This window comes from Cavia porcellus, unplaced genomic scaffold (genome assembly GCF_034190915.1).
Source record: "Cavia porcellus strain 051 isolate PalLab524CR breed Dunkin Hartley unplaced genomic scaffold, mCavPor4.1 scaffold_14, whole genome shotgun sequence".
NCBI classification, from domain to species: Eukaryota; Metazoa; Chordata; class Mammalia; order Rodentia; family Caviidae; genus Cavia; species Cavia porcellus.
The window spans coordinates 8203519-8222709 of record NW_026947497.1 but is presented as its reverse complement, the minus strand read 5'-3'; the positions used below and the strand labels follow the sequence as shown (position 1 = coordinate 8222709).

The 19191-nt window shown below is 48.5% G+C and overlaps 1 protein-coding gene and 1 long non-coding RNA gene across 3 annotated transcripts; one reads left to right on the top strand and one right to left on the bottom strand.

Moving 5' to 3' along the window:
* Positions 1-3647: 3647 nt before the first annotated feature.
* On the bottom strand, positions 3648-8322 carry Rpl34 (ribosomal protein L34). Of its 2 annotated transcripts, none has more exons than XM_003467994.5 (5): positions 8249-8322; positions 6799-6877; positions 6624-6723; positions 6252-6355; positions 3648-3768 (listed from the first exon to the last, which is right to left on the bottom strand). In XM_003467994.5, exons 2-5 carry the CDS (start codon positions 6861-6863, stop codon positions 3684-3686), a joined length of 354 nt encoding a protein of 117 aa, XP_003468042.1. In that variant the 5' UTR covers positions 6864-6877; positions 8249-8322; the 3' UTR covers positions 3648-3683. The 2 variants fall into 2 exon arrangements, with proteins under 2 accessions (XP_003468042.1, XP_005002953.1); XM_005002896.4 differs by lacking the exon at positions 8249-8322 and adding an exon at positions 8112-8214.
* Positions 8323-8364: 42 nt separating this feature from the next.
* On the top strand, positions 8365-16464 carry LOC106027280 (uncharacterized). Its single transcript, XR_001200862.2, has 2 exons — positions 8365-9477; positions 9992-16464. It is a non-coding gene; the product is annotated as an uncharacterized LOC106027280 (long non-coding RNA).
* The last annotated feature ends 2727 nt before the right edge of the window (positions 16465-19191 follow it).

Genomic DNA, 19191 nt, shown 5'->3' with positions numbered 1-19191 from the left:
GGGCCAAAGCTGATCAGACAGCTGCTTTTGTAAACAAAGCTTTCCTGGAACGCAGCTATGCGTGTCCATTTACTGCGGCCCACGGCTACTATTACTCTTCCATGGCAAGTTGAATGGTTGTGACAGTGACCCTGCGTCCTGCACAATCTATACACAGACGCTCCTCATTTCACGGTGGGTCACCAAGTAAACTGGTCGCTGAATGAACTTGTAACGCACGTTGTAATATTCCAAAGACATGGTCAAGAGAACTCCAGCCTGGCGACTTCATGGTTGCTTCGTGTCCGTAATTCTTCCCTGCAGGGCTGGGATGTCAACCAGAGCATAACACCATGATCACACAGCATAACCAGCAAACTCAGCGCTGTGTACACAGGTGGACTGCACGAGACGGCGTGACGTGCCACCAAGATGTACAGGACTGCAGGCCAGATGGCCGAGTCCAGACAGCCAGTAGCCATACAGGCTATTAAACACGGCACACCTACAGCAGCCGGGCCAGGGCAGTCCTCCCAGATCATAGTTCTTGAGCCAGGGGTGGAGGTGCAAACCTGCAATCCCAGCACTTGGAAGGCTGAGGCAGGAGGACTCCACAGTGACACCTTGTCTCAGAAAAACCAAACAAGTTCTCGAGGCAGGTGGAAGCCGGAGAAACAAGAAGCCTTGGAGAGGAATCCTTAAAACAGCAGGGCTCTCAGCAGACAGGAGCCAAAGAACTTGAAGCCTCGGTCCCCAGAGCCTCCCTCAGCACGTGTCATGGGACACGTTAGGGGAGTGAGAGTCCTCTAAAGTGAGGGGCGCCTGTGCCCCTAACTGCGACGAACACACGAGGACGGTTCCCTCGCACAGGTTTCCCCTCAAATGGAAGAAAGTGGTGTGGATCCTCTGGCACTGGAGCCTCACAGGGGTACAAGCTACGCCAACAGGGAATCGTGTTATGTGTGTGCTCAGGGCTTTCACTCAGCTGCACCCCCAAACCTTTTATAGTTTTTTAAATTTTCCAACAGGGTTTCACTCTTCACTAAGAGCTCCAGGCTGGACTCAAACGGGCAGTTCTCCTGACTCAGCCTTCTGAGTAGTGGGATGACAGGCAGGCGACAGCCTCCGCTTCATGCTCTCGGCCTGGAAACGAGCTGAGGCCCAGGCACCTCCACCTGCACTCCAGAACTTTGATAAGCATTTATAACAAAACTTTTGAACCATGATTACACACATACCGGTGTCTGAGTGAATATCCAGCCATGTGCCAATATTTAACTAGAAGGCAAAAAAACAATTTTGTAGCATTCACTGATTACCCAGCTGTAATCACAGTCATCATAAAATTTGAGCCCTGGCAAGGTATGCAGAGCACCCCCGTGACCCCTGGTTCTACCTCAGGGAAAAGCAGCTATGCAGAAGTACACCCAGTGTCACCCATCCAGGGCCCTGCAGGATTTTCACAGGGGTGAGGACAGGGCCCCACAGTAACTTTGGGGAGTAAGGCTCCTAGTTAGGGTAAAAATGCTAAGTATGTCATTAAGGGGCTGAAAACAAACTGCATCTGTGTGAACATATGGAGTTTTTTGCTTTCAAGGGCAAACAACCCCCTATGACCCTCTAATAGAATTTACAAGCAATTCAATGGAAGGAGAAACGCTAGCCTTTGAAAGGGAAATCGCTGGCTGCATTCACATGTACCTGTCAAAATTAGTTTGTCACACACAGAACTGGATTTAATAAATGTCACTGCTTTTTTATAAAAGCCAAAGCCAGCAGAGCTGGAAGCGTGGCTGGGGTCGCTGGGACAGAGGCAGCCCAAGCTCACAGCAAGCAGCGCTGGGCTTGCTCCAAGCCCCAGACCCCACCCCAGGGCAGGAATTCGAGAAAAATCAGCCTCAGTGAAATAACCAAATACAAAAGTTTTAAGATGAGGCGAAACTGCAAATAGCTCAAAATAAGCAAGCATTTAAATTCTGTCACGTGGCTTTGATGGCACAGCCAACCACTAAAGTAATTTTCAAAAGAAAGACAATCTCTGAGGTTATGATGGGGAAAGGACTGAAATTCGATACAGTATGCTTCTAATTTGGACTTATAATGCCAGTCTCATGTTTGAAAACAAACTGGGAGGGAAAACATCCAGTTACCCAAACTATCTTCATGAAACAAGACTTTTTTCTTCACCTTTTGAGACAGGGTGCTGCTCCGCAGCTCAGGCTGGCCTTGGGCAGATTCTGCAGCCCCACCCTCAGCTCTCATCTCCCTGGGGCACAGAGAAAGGTACCCATCGCTGGGTGTACCCTCTGAAGCCCCACACAGCTGTTTGTGCTTTTTGGGTCTAGCACATGGCAAACCAGGTTCCATCACACTGGAGTCCTGCAGCTCAGTATCTCCACTGGGCATGTCCACCTGTGACCACAGGAGAGGCTGAGGCAGGAGAATCACCTGGAATCTGCAGGCAGCAGGGCTACAGGTTGAGCATCTGTCTCATTACACCAGTGAACAAGGTGATGCGTACGCTGAAGTGAAGGGCGGCTTTGGCTTCTCCATTCCTTGGCTTCTGCAAATGGCTGACTTTGCTTCCAGAAACTAGAAATACATGTGACTGACAACTGGTCTTGGAGCTGAGTTTTTGTGTCCAATGCCTGGGCCTTCTCTGGTACCTTAAGCACCAAGATGAGCCATCAGTGTGTTTTCTGTACTAAAAGTTGCCAAAACCAGAATTACATAAACCAAAAGCCTGTATGTTAATGTTCTGTCCTAGACTAACATCCAGTGTAAATCAGAAACCTGCATTTTATAAACCTGTGACCTAAGGCTTTTTTTTTTTTTTATCTTGACAGGGTCTCTCTATGCAGTTCAGCTGGTCTTGAACTGGCAATGATCCTCCTGTGCCTCAGCTTCCCAAGTACTGGGATTAAAGGCATGTCCGGCTAAGGTTTTCTTTCTGTTTTTTTTTTTTTTTTTGGTCTTTTTCTTTTTATCAGTACCAGGGATCGAACTCACAGACTACACACTTGCAAGGCAGGCACTTATGCCGCAAAGCTAAATCCCCAGGCCCTATCTAAGATTTTCTTTAACAGCCCCGGTTGACGAGCGTAGGTCTCCCACGCCCAGCTTTCAAAAGAACTAAGATGAGGTAAAAAGCTTTCCAGGAGACAGGTGTAGGGCCTATGGCTATAGACTCAGAAGGCTGAGGCAGGAGGACTGCCTAAGTTCAACGCCAGGCTGGAGTACGTAGTGGGGACCCTTGTCTCAAAAAAAGTAGACTATGAAAGTCATCTGTTGGGTTCAAGTTTTGGAGAGAGCCATTCTTCTCAGACGACCTCCAGGGCCACACCACGTCACCCACCAGAGATTCCAGCTACTTGGGAGGCTGAGTGTGGCAGGAGCACAAGCTCCAGGCCGCTGTGGAAGTGTCTCAGAATACAACTTTCAAGTGGGAAGGGACCCAGCTCAGTGGCGGGCATCTGCTGGCTTCTGGGCCACACAGGACACACCACAGCCAGGCCGACAGGCTACGGAGGCCGGTCATGTGCCCAAGAGTGGCCACGCTGCCCAGGAACCCACACAACCGGTGACCCTACCACCACTGCCAAAAGCAACACCGAGCACGGGGCCTGCGAAGGCCACAGACACCGAAGTGCAACACGACGACACAGAGCAGCTTTTGCATCTTTATTCCGTGAGGAGCACCGCCCCTACTTGGCCTTCTGACTCTGCGCCTGCGCCTTCAACACCTTCACCACGATCTTCTGCTCCTCGATAAGGAAAGCGCGCTTGATCCTAGGAGCAAACAGTCGGTGTGAGTGGCTTCCAGGAGCGCATGCACCCGTCATTTAACCCAGGGCCAGAGAGCGTCACGGAAAACTACACGGAGGCATCAAGGAACCCGGAAAAGCAAGCGAAACTCACAAATGCCAAGTACAAGGGAAGAGCCGAAGCTGTGGGGCACAATCAGAGCAGTGTGAGGAGGCGCTTGTAACACAGACTCACAGCGCTTCACCAGCAGTCAAAGGCCCTGGACAAAATCTGTTCTGCTGAATCCAGCTGCCCTCGCCAGGGCTGAGGCCCGGCTGCACACCCGGCTGCATACCCGAGGAGCCCTGAGCCAGAGCCACCACCTGGACCTTGGGGCACCTCGGGCTAACACAAAGGCTCTCGCTCCAATCCTGGTAAAGCCCAGGACTGTGCTCACGCTGTACGGGCCCCCTTGTTGTGTTTCTGAATTATGATAAACAATTCCTTTGTCTCAATAGACATGTTCAAGCCTGGCCTGCCTGCCAGTGCATGGCTCTCTACATGTAACCAGTTATGTAAGGTGCTGTCACCTGCTTGTGCCTTCCACCTCTGAATGCTACAGAAACTAAGCTCCCTGTAAACTGAGTGCTGTCGCCTTTGCAGAATTCTCTGACCGCTGGCACACTGCATACTGTCTTCTCTTTCCCCTGTGCAGTCTTCTTTTTGCTTTGGTTTGGGAATTTTCCTACAACAAAACCACTGGCTGGAGCCTCTTGGCCACCTTCTGGCCAGGCAGAGCCACTTCCAGCAGGGACACTGAGCCAGAGCAAGGAGCCCTCCTCGTCTCTCCTGAGAGCACCCACAGGCGATGATGCCCCAACAGCAGCTTCCACTTGACCTCATTATTAGGATGCAGGACACACAGATAGAACTTGATCTGCCAAACATCTCAGAATGTTTAACTACATTATAAAACCAGCCATGCACTTGGAACTAAAATTAACTAAAGGAGGCAGGGCCCGATAGTTTATCTCAATACAGTTGTAACCACCAAGTTGAGGTCCAGCGTCTGAGGCCTCCATCGTGCTTGGGACTTGTCCTTGGAACCTAACTAATAACTGTTCACAGACACTCCTTGGCTGCTGGGGTACAGAGTGTACCCCAGATTCGGCTCAGGCAGATTCGCCAGCATGCCCGCATCTTACCAGGTACCACATGCTGCTATCTCCTGTTCTTGCTTTTATTCTCCTTAAAGGCCCAAGATGCAGTCAAAATGCCCTGCACCTTCTAAGGCTTTAGTTATACAGTATTTTAGTAAATAAGTAACTGTGGGAGACGAAGCATACTTACAGTTTAAACTACAAAAACAGGTATTTTTTTTTTTTTACACTGTATCTGAAATTTGCATGTTTTCTGTAGTTTGTGGGTGCTCTGGGAATGCAAGCCCTGGAAACTCAGGGCTCCACTGCAAATGTTTCCACATCACTGGGATGGATCCAAAGACTGAACTCAGACTCCACCTCCAACGCTATGTGCGTCTCCCAGCCACCTGAGAAGGAACTTCTGAACTTGCCAGTTCTGTCCTTTGTCCCTCACGAAGTCCCACAGACCTGAGCAGCTCTCACAATCTACCTTAAGGTGCAGTGCTGTGCGCAGCTTGGCTTGGAAATGCAGCTATGTCAGCCAGAATCGAACTACTACTCTGAACCAATCTCTCCACCACGAAGAGGCAATCACAGTCTCTCGAGTCCCTCTTAGGAGGGAAACCGATGGGGCCAGGATAAACCTGGACTTGACTACTGCACCGCTCCTTTTTTTTTTTTTTTTTTCCCAAGAAATGGGAACAGAAACTCCTCCCAGGCAGACCTGTGGCATGGCTGAGAGGCTGCACCAGTCCCACTGTCCTAAAGCCACCTCCCACCTGGACACGCGAAGACCTGACCTCTCCTGACCTGCCCCACTCAGCCATCTCTCCCAGGCAAATGCTACTTCCTTACCCTTCCAAGGAGACACACCCACCTCTCACTGAACATTCAAATGGCTTCACTGCTCGCTCTGTACATCTAATGCACTGAAGTTCTTTGCAGGGCTGGAGATTCATCATTTCCCACATATTAAAGAACCAAGCTAACTAAATGACACTGCTTCCTGTGGAAGGCAAGCCCCTCATAACCCCACTTCTGTGTCTCCCTCCTCTGCGCCAGACTCGCCACATGCTGCTCCGTTCCCACACTTTTAAAGCCTCGCACCCTCCATTTACCAGGATCTAATTACTGACAGATTCCTTTTTGCCCTTTTCCCCTACAAAACCAAAGTCCACTTCCGGTCTAAGAATGCGCCCACCTCCTGACCTAATTCACCTGAGCACCATTTACTGCTCCGCACAGCAGTGCTTATCCTCAGTTGAGGAAGGGCTTTCAAACAGGCAGGGTGTTTAGAAGCAGCTACTTTCCCCGTCTCGGGGGACGCCGGGCACCCACGCCTCCTTGTGACTCAGGAAGCCAGTGCAGCTCACACTCGCAGCTCACCTGTCCCGGACACACTTGGCACACATGGAGCCCCCGTAGGCCCTGCTGACGTGCTTCTTCGTCTTAGACAGTCGCATGAGAACTTTAGGTCGCACTGCACGAACCTGGACAAGGAAAACACGGGATTGTCTGGTGGTGCTTTAACACAAATGCCCAAGGATTTCAGAGGCAATGCAAATGTCAACGCGGATCCACAGGGAACAGGGATGCCGCTCATCTCAAACACACTGTACTCCACTGAGCTTAGTAAGAAAAGGTCCATGTTCCTGGCACCTGCATCTTGCATGCTCAGTAATTCTCAGTCATCTCAGTGGTGACTTTTGACACATTTCTGTCACACAAACCCTACTCTCATCATGAAGGGTCACTCACCCCTCGAAGTCTGCCTGGGCACACACCACACGCGGACTTGGGGGCCTTGCCAACCTTCTTGGTGTAGAGGTAAACAATTCTGTTCCCTGGGGTTCGGGACCTAGAAGGAAAGCAGAAAGGCTCAGCATTCTATAGAACAAACAACAACACTTACTTTAAATCTGGAAATACTTACAGTCTAGTTTTGTTAGAGGCTGTGTTGTAGGACAGCCTACGGCGGTAAGTCAGGCGCTGGACCATGGTGAAAGCCTAAACTAAAAATGAAAAAACCAAGTTTCCCGTTACAAATTCAATGTGAAATTTAAAGCATTTTCACATAATTTTTTAAAAACTGAATGACTTTTTAAGGAATTTCACATCGATTTAACACTCAAGGTCACTTTGATGAGGTCTCTGTGTAATTCATATAACACCCGTATAGTCTTACACCACGCCCACATATATCTTGTTTAACACAGTCCCACCGCTGGCACCACTCACTTGTGGTACACGCATTCCTGCCCCATTGGGCAGCTTTACCACTGTAAGTAGACATCGGATCACTTTTATCAAAGGTTTTCTTACAAATAAAATAAAAAGCGCCCCGAAGAGACAATCATGCATGTAGCACCAGTCTCAAAAGAAGTGCATGAGGACTGGGAACATAGCTCAATGAGTGTTTGCCAAGGTACTGTGAAACCCTAGGTACAAAGCAGCCCCCCAAATAACTAACGGGAGTAGCGGTGGATACGAATGCCAGTTTTCTTGGTGGCAACCAAGGGTGGCACTTAAGTTTGCAAAGGTGTCCAAAAAGGGTCTCCCTCCCAAGCGAGATGGGGAACCGCCGGGCTCTGAAGCTGAACGCTCGGCTGTACTATTTACTGGCCATACAATCTGTAAGTAGCTAATTTTCCTCCCCTAATTTATGGTTTCCTCCCATCTGATTTCCACCGCTGCCATCAGCATTAAACGCCCCGGCCTCACCCGCCCCGGCGCCCGGATCGCTGCCGGTCGTCCGGGACTGCAGGTCTCCCTCCCCAAGCGGCTCCGAGTCCAGGAAACCTGCCGCTCTCTATGGCCCACCGCGCTGCGGGACCCGAGTCTCTGCATTAACGCGGCCGTTTCCGCCCGTTCATAACACGCTGGTGTTTTTACTGAGCAAACAGCGCTATCCGACCTCAAAACTGACAGAGACCAATGGGCCAAGAGGCCGCCGCGCGTGGCACCTCGCTGGAGGAAGCCCCTAGACAAGCACGCCTCTCCTCCGCCCGCACCCGGACTGCAGCCCCAAGCCTGATGACGTTTGGCACCGCGGTGCGAAACGTGGGCGCCAAAATCTGAAAACGCTCGGGGACTCCCCGGTCTCAGCGGCCGCACCACGACCCGCTCCGTCTCCTGACGCCGCACTGAGAAGGCGGCAAAGCCTCGGTGTGAGTTCGGCTCCTCAACGCATCGCAAAGACTGCCAGGGTTAAGCGGTTTCCGAAGCTAAAGTTGAGGAAGTGCTCACCAGCCGCCTCCCGCCTACACCCCTTGGCCTTACGCCGGCTCAAGAACTGTCCCCAAGAACATCCAGCTCCCGCAACGATTCGGATGGCGGGGGATTACAAATAGAGTTAGACAGGGACAAGAAATGCACAGCCATACCAGTTGACACGGCCCCCGGAAGAGGAAAAAGGAAGTGGTTCCAGTTCAAAGGCCAAATAGTACTGCGCAGGACAGGAATTACGTCAGAACCAGCGGCCTACCGGTCAGAGCGCCGCCATGTGTACGGAAGGCGCGGGGTTGCACAGCACCACCATATTGTACGGAGACCTCCGAGCGCAGCAATTTGGCCTGCCAAATGCAGGAGAACGTACACAAGGATCTTTGGGGAATCTGTGTAGAAGCAAACACAAAACAGGAGAGGAAAAGAGCAGAGGCGAGACAAAAAGAAATAAGCTCTTTTTTTGAGACAAGGTTTTGATATATAGTTTAGGCTGTCCTGCAACACTGGACAATCATCCTGCCTCAGCCTCCCGAGTACTGACAGTACAGATGTGCGCCACCATGCTCGGTTTAACTCCTTTGATTTTCTTGAGCTTTACGACTAGCTGGTTCTGGGTTTGCACCCTATGGGGATACCCCTTAGGTGATCTTCCAGGACCTTCCCTCTGCTCTTTTGACATTTATTCAAAGCACTGATTTTACAATCAAACGAGGGTGTTGGTCTAGAATCTGCTGATTACCTGCTGTGTTACTTTTGCACAAGGAAGATGGCAGCGAGAACCCGGGAATGTGATGTCCTGAGGTGAGACGGCTGAGCACAGCGTCCTAAGGACCTGCAGTTCTGCGGCCGAGGAGGCTCCCTGAGCCTAACCGCTCGGGGGGATGCTCTGGACACTCCTCCTCTGGGTGAGGACTGAGCCGACTGCGCGCGGAGCCCTGGCCAGCCTGCTTTCCCGAGCGCCCGGGACAGCGAGGTCCCGCCGCACCCCTAGAGCCGAGACCCACGCGCGTTCCTGCGCAGAGACCGAGGAGAGCACCCCGGAGGCGCGACCTGCCTGCCTCGGCCTCGTGCCCGCGCCGGCCCGGACTCTGCTCTTTGTCGTTTGCGATCCTTTTCGTGTGGGCGCCAGGTCGTGGGCTGGAGGCTGGTGGAGCCGCACAGGCGACTTTAGGTGCACCAATGAATGAATGCGTCAATGCATGAATACGCGAATGGAGGAATGCACGAGTGAATGCTTGCGTGAATGAACGTGTGCCTCACCTGGGATCCCTCCCACGGTGCTGGAGCCTTGGCTGTGGCTGGTCCTGCTGAAGGCCCTGGGCACCCGGCTGCGCCCGCCCGCGTCCTGCCCGCTCCTCCCCCGGATCTCTTCACCCAGAGCTCTAGGGTGAGCCTTTCCTCTTTCCATCTGAATCTACAATTTTTCGTCACCACTCTTCCCAGACATATGGCGACCTCACTGAAAATCCCAGACTTCATTTATAGTTTATTAATCTCTCTTTAGTTCTCTGTTCGTTAATTTTTATGTGCATGTACAGAGGATTTTATTTTTATTTTTATTTTATTTTATTTTTTGGTACTGGGGATGGGACTCAGGGCCTCACGCTTGCCAGGCAAGCGCGTACACCACTGAGCTAAATCCCCGGCTGAGTAGTTTATGAGAAATTAAGATAGACTTAGCTGACTTTTTTTCCCTTTGGTACTGGGGATCGAACGAACTCATGACCTCACACTTACCAGGCAGGTGCTGTGCCTAGCTCAGACATTTTGAGGTCTAACATACGTTTACTGAAGGATTTTTAAATATATAGGTATTTAGTTTTAGTGTGATTAAATTCAGCGATGTTTTCTGAATTTGTGCGCCTGGTGTCACGTTTTAAAAGTCCATTTTTGGTCTGCAGGTCACGTGATGCCGAGGCCCTATTGACCGGAGGTATCAGGGCCTCACTGTATGAGGACCTGACAAGATCGCTGCTGCAGGTACAGGGGAAGGGTCTTGGATTTGATTGACGCTGCGTGGCGAGAAGGCAGCTGCCTTACGAGGATGCTGCAGTACCTCGGAATGCACTTTCCGAACCCGAACCAGATGGTGGTGGCGCCACAGGATCTGAGAAATGCAGTGGGCGTGGGAGACTCACTGCCTAGGGGAAACACTCCTGGTTTCTTTCTCGTGGATGAATCCTTCAAAAATATGTCAATACAAAATGTTTAAAATATTCATTTTTGCTTCAAAGTCTATAAGTATCTTCTAATATTTTAAAGCCTTACCTTGGATTCATTTGGAGTTTTATCTTTCTCTGTAGACAGTTGGTAATACAATTTTCCTTCTAGATGTAAGACCACTTTTCAACTTTATTTAATATCGTTACACTGTCACCTCTTCCCACGCCTATCTGATATTCCCTGTGTCTTTTATCAAAGTTCTGAACCCTCGTTCCATGGGTCTGCGGACCTCAGAGTTCCCCGCACCGTGGATCTGGATCTGGCTTCCTAGTCTCTTTCACTGGTCACTTTGACTTCTTTCTCAGCTCCACATTTTCTTAACTCATTAGTAAGCTCTCCTCTCAGGAAGGGCACATAGATATCGCCTTTCCTTTATCTGTAGAAGGGAAGTTCTTGACTGTTTCTTTTCCAGATACATTTTAAAATCAGCTGGTCTGAATTTTGTCTGTATTTGCATTAAATATTTGCATCAGTTAGAGAAGAACTGACATTTTAGCAGAAGTTTCGTAACTTATCTCTCCATCTGTGTAAGTTCTCCTTTGGTGTCCTTAATAAAGTTCTATGATTTTCTGCAGGGATCTGCATGGCTTTTGTTAGATTCATTTCTAACTACTTGGCATTTTCTGATTCTATTTTAAAAGGTGTCATTTATTTATTTATTATTTGGGGGGTTTTGAGACAGGATCTCGATCTACAGTCTGGGTTGGCCTTGAACTCACTGTGGAGACCAGGTCAGCCTGGAACCCGTGGCACTCCTCCTGTCTCAGTCTCCTGAGTGCTGGGATCACAAGCGGGTACCAACACACCCAACTAAATGGTGTAATTTTACAATGACTTCCAGTTGATACACAGAGATGTTATTGATTGTAGATTAATTTTACTTTTAGCCATCTTTATAAATTATGATAAATTATTCTGTTATTTCCAGTACTTTGTATAAAGATTGCTATTGGATTTTTTTTTAGGACTAATTTTTACAAAAATTTTTGAGACAAAGTATCACTAGGTATTTCAACCTGGCCTTGAACTCACTATGTAGCCCAGGCAGGCCTCAAATTCACAGCGATCCTCCTGTCTCAGCTTCCCAAAAGCTGGGGTTGTAGGAGTGTGCCACCACTCCCAGCCTCAGTTTTTTAGCAGGTGACACACACCTGTAATCCCAGCACTGGGGAAGCTGAGGCAGTAGGGTTACCAGAAATTGGAGGCCAGTTTGGACTATGTAGTGAGTTCAAAGCCAGCTTGAACAACATAGCAAGACCGTGTCTAAAAAACCAGAAAAGAAAAAAAAGTTTCTAATTCTTTAGAAGAAGAATTTCAAAATATCTGCCTAAACAGTGAGCAGTATACAGCTTGTTCAGTTTTCACAAACTGGACACGCCTGGCCCAAGCTGGTATCAGCGGCCCTCCAGCGGCCCCCAGGCCCTGCTCCCGCCCCTCCCCCAGTATGACCACAGCCCTATTTCTATGCTCCTGTGTAGTATTCTCCTTTTTCTGTGCTGTCTGAATCGAACACTTCTTTGCATTTGGGTTCTTTCATTCAGTCTCAGGGCTGTCAGACTCATCGTGGTTCATTCTTACTGCTGTGCACTCCCACGAAGCCCCTGTTCTTCAGAGGGCTCTGGTGGCGTCCCAGTCTGGGCTCTTCTGAAAGCGCCCCATGAACATTAGTACGCTCGGTTTGGGGTGAAGATAACGGTACACATTCCAGTAGAGTATGTGCCTAAAAGTGGGGCCAAAGGACCAAAAGGTGTGTGTGTGACAGTGACTTTGCAGAGCCATCACATTAAGGTGACAATCGGTTGACCCAGCTGAAGCCAAGTTAGGGGGGAGGGGGCGAAGGAAGGGGCAGGGTACCAAGCCGTCCATGCAGAATTCCTGCTGCCGGCTGGTTTTCCTTTGAGTTCTTCCTTCTTTCCTTCCTTCCTCCTTTCTTCTCTCTGTCTGTCTCTCCCCTTCTCTTTCATCATCTAATGAGAAGTAAAAACAAAACCTTTAGAGGGAATTTATCTTATTTCCTTAGCAGTCCTCTGAAACCTTTTGTCTTTTCATTTTGATTCACTTGGTTTCACTCTGATATACTTAAGGACGTTTCTCTTTTTATCTTTTTTTTTATTCACGGAGACTTCGAAATCCTTATCTTAAAGCCTCTTATGGATTTTAGAAAGTTATCTGTTCACGTACTGCCTTTCTTGCTCCGAGGTTTCAGTTGAACACTGTATTCATATCACTGTATCTCTAGATCTTCTGATTATCAATTGCTATAGAACAAACTATTGAAAATTGCATGTCATCTGCGTTAGTTCATCTTGCCACGGTTAATCTTGTCTACTAAACTGGCTTGGGAATGGTCTAGGTAATTAATAATAGCACACTTCTGGGTGTGTCTGGAGGTCATGGAAGTGTGGCCTTGGGGTCTGTGTCGGCCCCTGCCCTGTTTTCTGGCTGCCATGAACTAAGCAGCTTTGTTTACCGCAGCCTTCCGCCATGGTGTTCCTGCCTTGGACCCAGATGAGCATGGACTGAATCCTCTGGAACAGTGAGCCGAAGCTGAGCAGTACAGTACGATCCTGGGTCCCACGGTCACGAATTTCTATAGTAGTGGGAATGGTTTGTTTTTATTGAATATGCAAAGATCCTCAGTGGGGATGGGAGACATGAACCACTGGGGCATGTTAGGGTTCTCCAGAGACACAGAACCAAAAAGTTATTTACCTTTTTATTGATTGACTCAGTATAGGAGTTGGTTGTGATTGGGGAGGCGACAGGTCCTAGGACTGCTGTGAGTGGGAGAGTCAGGAAAGCTATCGGAATAATTCTACTCAACAGCGCTGGGCAACTTAGTGACTCAGTGAGACACAAAAAAATGAGCTTGGGGTGGGGGAGGGGAGAGGTCCCAGGAGAAGCAGTACATTCGCCCACAGTGTTTCCTTCCATGTCTTCCGTTCATTGGCTGGTGCTCACCTGCACTGGTGAAGTGGATCTTTTTAATTTGGTAAATTGATTTCATTAACCTCTTCTGGAATCATCTTCAGAGACACACCCAGAAATGGCATTTTTCCAGCTATCTGGGCATTGTTTAGTCTGTCAAAGAACACAAAAACTAGCCAGTACAGAGGATCACTTGAACTCTATGGGGGGGGGGCGGCAGCTGGGGATTGAACCCAGGGCCTTTCCACTGAGCTGCAATTCAGCCCATTTTATTGTATTTTACTTTATTTTATTTCTTAAACTGGTGATCCTCCTGCCTCAGCCTCCCAGAGTACTGGGATGACATGTGTGTGACACCAGGCCTGGCTCATTTGAGTACTTTTAAACGTAACGCCTGAGTTCAGTGCCTTAGCTCTCTGTAACTGTCAACCAGCACCTCTGCACCTACATTTCCACCAGGCTTAGCGTTCTCAAGAGTGTCAGTGTGAGGCCACGCTGGGTCTGGGACAAGAACATCAAGAAATCAGTTTGATCTTCCTGCAAGTCCTGCAAACCAGGCGGTGCCCAGGAAGAGAGAAGCCAGATTGCCTTTCCAGCGCAGCTGACCTCCCCCCGCCCCCAGCAACCAGCTGGTTTGGAGGACAGGTTGTTGATAGCAACTAAGGTACCAAAACAGCTAAATGCTTGTACTGTTTGACTGACTTTGCGTGACCAAGGCCAGCGGTCAGAGCATCTATTAGGAGGGTGACTATGCAAGATGGCAAGTATGGGGGGGTTCCTTCTATCTTGTTTTTGAAACCAGTATTATTCTCAGTGTTTTGCTTTGTTCCGATTTATTGTTTTGTTTTATTCAACGCTCAGTTTTGGTTGGTTTTATTCCGTTTTGTTTTACTTGATTTTACTGTGTCTGAGGGAACGGACAGCTACTGTGAAGAGAACAAGATACACTACGGTAGCCAGTGCTGATCTCCTGTTATCCTGCTTCAAAGTTCTGTACCAATTTTGCTGCTTTAAAAAAATAAAAATAAAGAGTGTCAGTTTGGCTCTGGAAGGGGGTTTTGGAGAAGGAGCCTCTAGTGGGCAGCATCAAGGGGCCCCCAGAAGCTGGCCAGAAGTCACACTGCACACGCCTATCCAGCCTTCAAGTCTGTCGGGAGCCCTCCCAGAATCAGAAGTCCTCCCGACGCGGTATTATTCTGGATACAGTCTCAGTGATTCTGGCATTGTAGTGTATTCTTACTGTTTGCAGTACGGGGTATCAAACCTGGGGTATGCTAAGTAAGTGCTGCACTGCTGAGCCACAGCCCAGACGCTTTAGCTTTTATTTGTTTGTTTTGAGACAGGCCTTGAAACTGGTCTTGAACTTGTGATCGCCCTGCCTCAGCCTCCAGAGGAGGCGGGATTCCAGGCTTACACGGCCGAGCCAGTCCAGCCGGGGTTTTCCCCGAAATGTCATCCACACATCTGACCCCTGCTGTCCTCAGGCCTCCTGTGCAGCGCATGCGCGCTGGCTGACACCTCAAAGACAACATCAAGCGGTGGCGCAGGAGTCGGGCCCTTCAGCCCCGTTCCTGACCTCAGCAGGAGCGCGTCTGTCGTTTCTCCATGAAGTCACCTTTTGAGAAGATAGCCAAGGTCGCCTTTGCTTCTTCTTAATTTTCTTTACACGTTTGTTGTGCGCATCGAGCCCGTAAATTTCTTTCGCTTTTCTGCTAAGACGCCAATTTGGGGTTTCTCTGCGGGCTATCCTGAGGGTTGGGTGCTCCGCTAAGCTGCGCAGAGGTGCAGATCCGTCCGGCGCGGTCTTGCTTTCTTTCCGCCTTTGCTCAAGGTCACCTGTGAAGTCTTCGGGTTGTGCACTACTGCCCCCCTCTGGCAGCCCTGGTCCCCCTTCCTGTTCCTATTTTCCCACACTGAGCACTTTCCAAGGGCCTTTGCAGTCAGCTGTATCCTCTGTCACTTTTTTATCTTTTATTTTATGATAGAATCTCATGGAGTCCCTAAGTTGCCCTTGTTGGGGTTGAACTTGCAATCTTCCTGCCTCGGCCTCCCAGGGTACTGGGATTACACTGCACTCAGCTCATGTCTGTTATTTTTAAAGGTTATGGTTACAGTCATTGAGATATAATAAAGAGATGGAAAGATTTTTATCATTGAACTTTTTGTTTGGAGACTAGGTCTCACAGTGTAGCCAAGGCTGGTCTTGAACCTGCAGTGATCCTCCTGCCTCGGCCTCCCAGAGTGCTAGGATTACACTGTGTGCAGCTGTGTATATTATTTCTACATCCCATGGTCTGTCACTGTTGAACCTCTACACTTTGTGTCAAGCATGGGCCCCATGACTGAGCCCCAGCCTATAGTGCACCATGAATTGATGCATTTTATTTATCCTATGAATGTTCATGAGTGGCTTGATTATATTTACATACACTCAACTTTATGCGTTAAAAGTTCTGATGCAAAGTGACTATTTAATACACGTCATGGTTTTGGTGAGCTCGTTAGAACCCGTTTCCATTTGAAAATATATTGGGAATCTGGAGAAAGCTTCCAGGCGCACCCCCCACTCCCCAGCAACTCTTGGCCCTTCCATAAAGGTATTGTCAAGACTTTCATTGCTTTGTTTCCTTGAGCTGGGATCTGCATACAATGTTGGCTACAAGAGTTAAAAATATCAGAGCATTTTTTAACGTTGTAAATTTTAGAAAGAGGAACTTGAGAACAAATTAGATTTTTCTAATAGAAATGTTCTGAGCTGAAAGCCCTAAAGGGGAGTAAGGAAACCAATTAACTTTAATTTAAATAATCATGTCTTAAGTAGCAAATGAACCAAGTTCTATTGTTAGAGAACAACTGTACCAAATCCCCCAGAGATTTGTCCCAAAAAGGCGGCGGGCTCGTATCTCCCTAATGGAACCCGGTTCTGCTGGCTGCAGTCACCCTTGTTTGTGGCTGCCCTGGACGTCATTACGGAGAGCACAGGAGCAGAATGATGCAGAGATCAAGGAGAAATAATTGCAGAAACTCCCATCGATGTTCCTATTGTTGGTAACTTGTTCTTTTAGGAGCAAGAAACAAAACGGCCCCTACATTTAATCCTGGGAAAATATAGTTTAAGAAAATGCAAGGCAAGCTTATTGTCTTATTCCAAAACCTTTACATGGAGTGTATGATTTTCTGTTTCTACTTGCTATCTAAAAATAAAATACTTAGGGTGACTGAGGTCGCTAGTTTTTGTTTGTTTGACACGGTGTCTCCCTGTGTAGTCCAAGCTGGCTTTAAATTTAGTTAAGTATCCCAGGCTGGCCTCTGACTCTCTCCCATCCTCCTGCCTCAGCCTCTCAAGTGTGGAGCTGACAGGTGTGTGCTACGCATCTGGCAACTGAGATCACTACTGCTATTTTAGACACAAAACACTGTATCCATAATGACTGAATTTCTGTGGGTGTCTCTAAACATTAAAACAACCATCAAAACTACATTAACGAAGTTCCTAATATTGATCAGCCATGGAAGACAGGCCCTGGACTCTATATGGGTTAATGCCTGCAGATCTATTTTGCCTTTTTTTTTTTAAAGGCAGATTCTTGCCATGTAGTGCAGACTGCCCTTGAATTCAAGGTGAACCTCCTTCCTCGGCCTCTCACCAGGCTGGAGATCTATTTTTTAATTAATTAATTATTACTATTATTTTTTGCAGCGCTGGGGATCAAACCCAGGGCATTGTGCATGCAAGGCAGGAGCTCTACCACGGAGCCACATCCCTAGGGATCTATTTTGGATGAATTAACACAGGAGAATCTGTCAGGGGTGGAATCCAGATCACACTGTATTTCTCTTGCACCATTTCTTCAGATCTCTTTCTCCTGTTCCACCCCTTTGTGACCTTTGGAAAGGGCCTGACCCCACCAGGGTGCCCTGCCTGTGGTGTGGGGTGAGAATCCTGAATCTGGGAATCCTGGAGCATTAATACTGGTGCTGTGTGCCAGATGGCCGGAATGCAGTACATGTTGGGTAGATGCTGGTCTGATTCTCATTTTCGGAAATGAAGTGTCGCTGTCCTTCACTGACCAGTTTCCTACCCCAGGTCACATTTAGTCCCTTCCTAATGCTGCTGTGTTCTTGGGGGGGAGAGGTTTTTATTTCTCTGTGATAGTTTTGGGAAGTCCAAAATAACTGCTCTAGAATTTATTAAAATGGGAACTCGGGTGTATGGACAGAAGAGGAAAGAAAAACTTAAAAGAGTCTGCCTACCCCCACCTTGACTTGGGGAGATACTTTCTACCCTGACTGCAGTCAGTGCCTGGGGGTGGGGGGAGACACAACAGGACCTACATCTTTGTCCATTATTTATGCAAATGAAAAAGCCAGTTGCTTGCCGGGAAAGGCTCGTTGCAATGACGCTGCGCATTTCCATAACTGCCTGTTCCCAGCCGAGCTGTTTTGCACCAAGGGGAGCATAATTTTGTAGAGCGCTCCCCTCCCCCACCCTCCGAAGTACATAATATCATGTTTGTGTTGAAACTTTTTCTTCCCAAATGCCAGCGCCCGCGCACGAAAGAGAATTAAAATCCTGTTATTTTAATTTACATCTAGCCACAAGATAAGTAAAGTTATCATTGAAATTCTAATTAAATGGGATGATTGACTAAGGTAGCACATCAAAGAGGCGAAGTGAATATGCTAAGTTGAAGACTTATTAATTAGTCTGCGTGGAAGAAATTCCAGGATGTCAAGCTGCGCCCGCTGCAAGGAGAGAAACAGCGGCCGAGAAAACGCTGCTTCTTTGAAGTTGGGAACCGAGATAGCGGCGGAGGTAATTGCGGCTGACTGCATCCAGTAATGAAGAACCCTAAATCAGACCCTGGAATCGCGGGAAAGATTCGGGACCGACGGCGGCCGCCCCCTGCCGCGAAGAAACAGAATGCGGAGCGCGCTAATTGACCAGCCTATTTCCCAGTAGTTCTCAGTTATTATTTATTAATTTTTAATTTCTGAATTATTTACATCCTGGGAAATTATTCTTGACAGCCTGTTAGGCGTGCCAGAGTTAATGGGGGATGGAAGGACTGGAACCAGAATTAGCAGGGATATAGTCACAGGCTCCTGGATTTAATGATTTGGGAAAGAAAAATTGATTTCACACAGCGTGTCACTTTATACTACTTTAGGGATACACCAGCTATTTGATTAATTGAGGAATAACCAATTCAAAGTATATTTGAAGTGTAAATGAGTCACAGCGCTCAGCTGTTTACTTTTCTCCTTTCTGAGAGATCTGAATTTTCTTGAAGCCGATGATTAAAAGCGGATGGAGAAGCTCTTACAGGCTTTGAACGCACACCTGTTTGACTGTGTTAAACTCAGGAGCGAGGGAAGCCCTGAAATCCAAGAGGAGGTGTTTCTACTTTTCTTCTTTCTCTCTTTTGATCTCTTTATGCTCTCCTCCCCGCCTTCTGTTTTCTGAGACAGGGTCTTGTTCAGTACTCCAGGCTGGCCTTGTACCCCAGGCTGGCCTTGAACTCACTGTTAGCTCAGGGCAGTGGCTGCAATCCGCATCCCTTAGGACAACACCTTATTTACTCCAAGCTCATTTACTAATGATGAGAGGGAGTCCCTGCAAGACAACACTGAGAGGAAGGGATGACATCAGCACAAAAGCCAAGGGCACTGGTCTGTCTGGGTACTGAATGGGACAAGGACTTCCCCCAGATGGCTCTGATGTCCCGCTGCCACCACCCGTTCTCACGTCCTGATCTTATCCTCTGACTGGGAGGCTGGGGGCAGAGATTGCATTTCTCCAGGGACCCAGGTGGAGCTCTGCCTGCTGGTCCCTGATCATTCATTGAACGGCACCCTGATTCCACACTCTCACATCCTGTATTCTGGCTGTGGGGGAGGCTGAGGCAGGAGGATCAAAGATTTAAGGCCATCCTGGGCTACCGAGTGA

Excerpts from the sequence above, each read along its gene's own strand:
- Rpl34 (XM_003467994.5), bottom strand. The coding sequence starts at position 6,863 with ATGGTCCAGCGCCTGACTTACCGCCGTAGGCTGTCCTACAACACAGCC. Across the intron at positions 6,724-6,798 it reads GCCTCTAACAAAACTAGACT|GTCCCGAACCCCAGGGAACA; the intron begins GTAAGTATTTCC and ends CTTTCCTTCTAG. Across the intron at positions 3,769-6,251 it reads GCCAAGTGTGTCCGGGACAG|GATCAAGCGCGCTTTCCTTA; the intron begins GTGAGCTGCGAG and ends GTTTGCTCCTAG.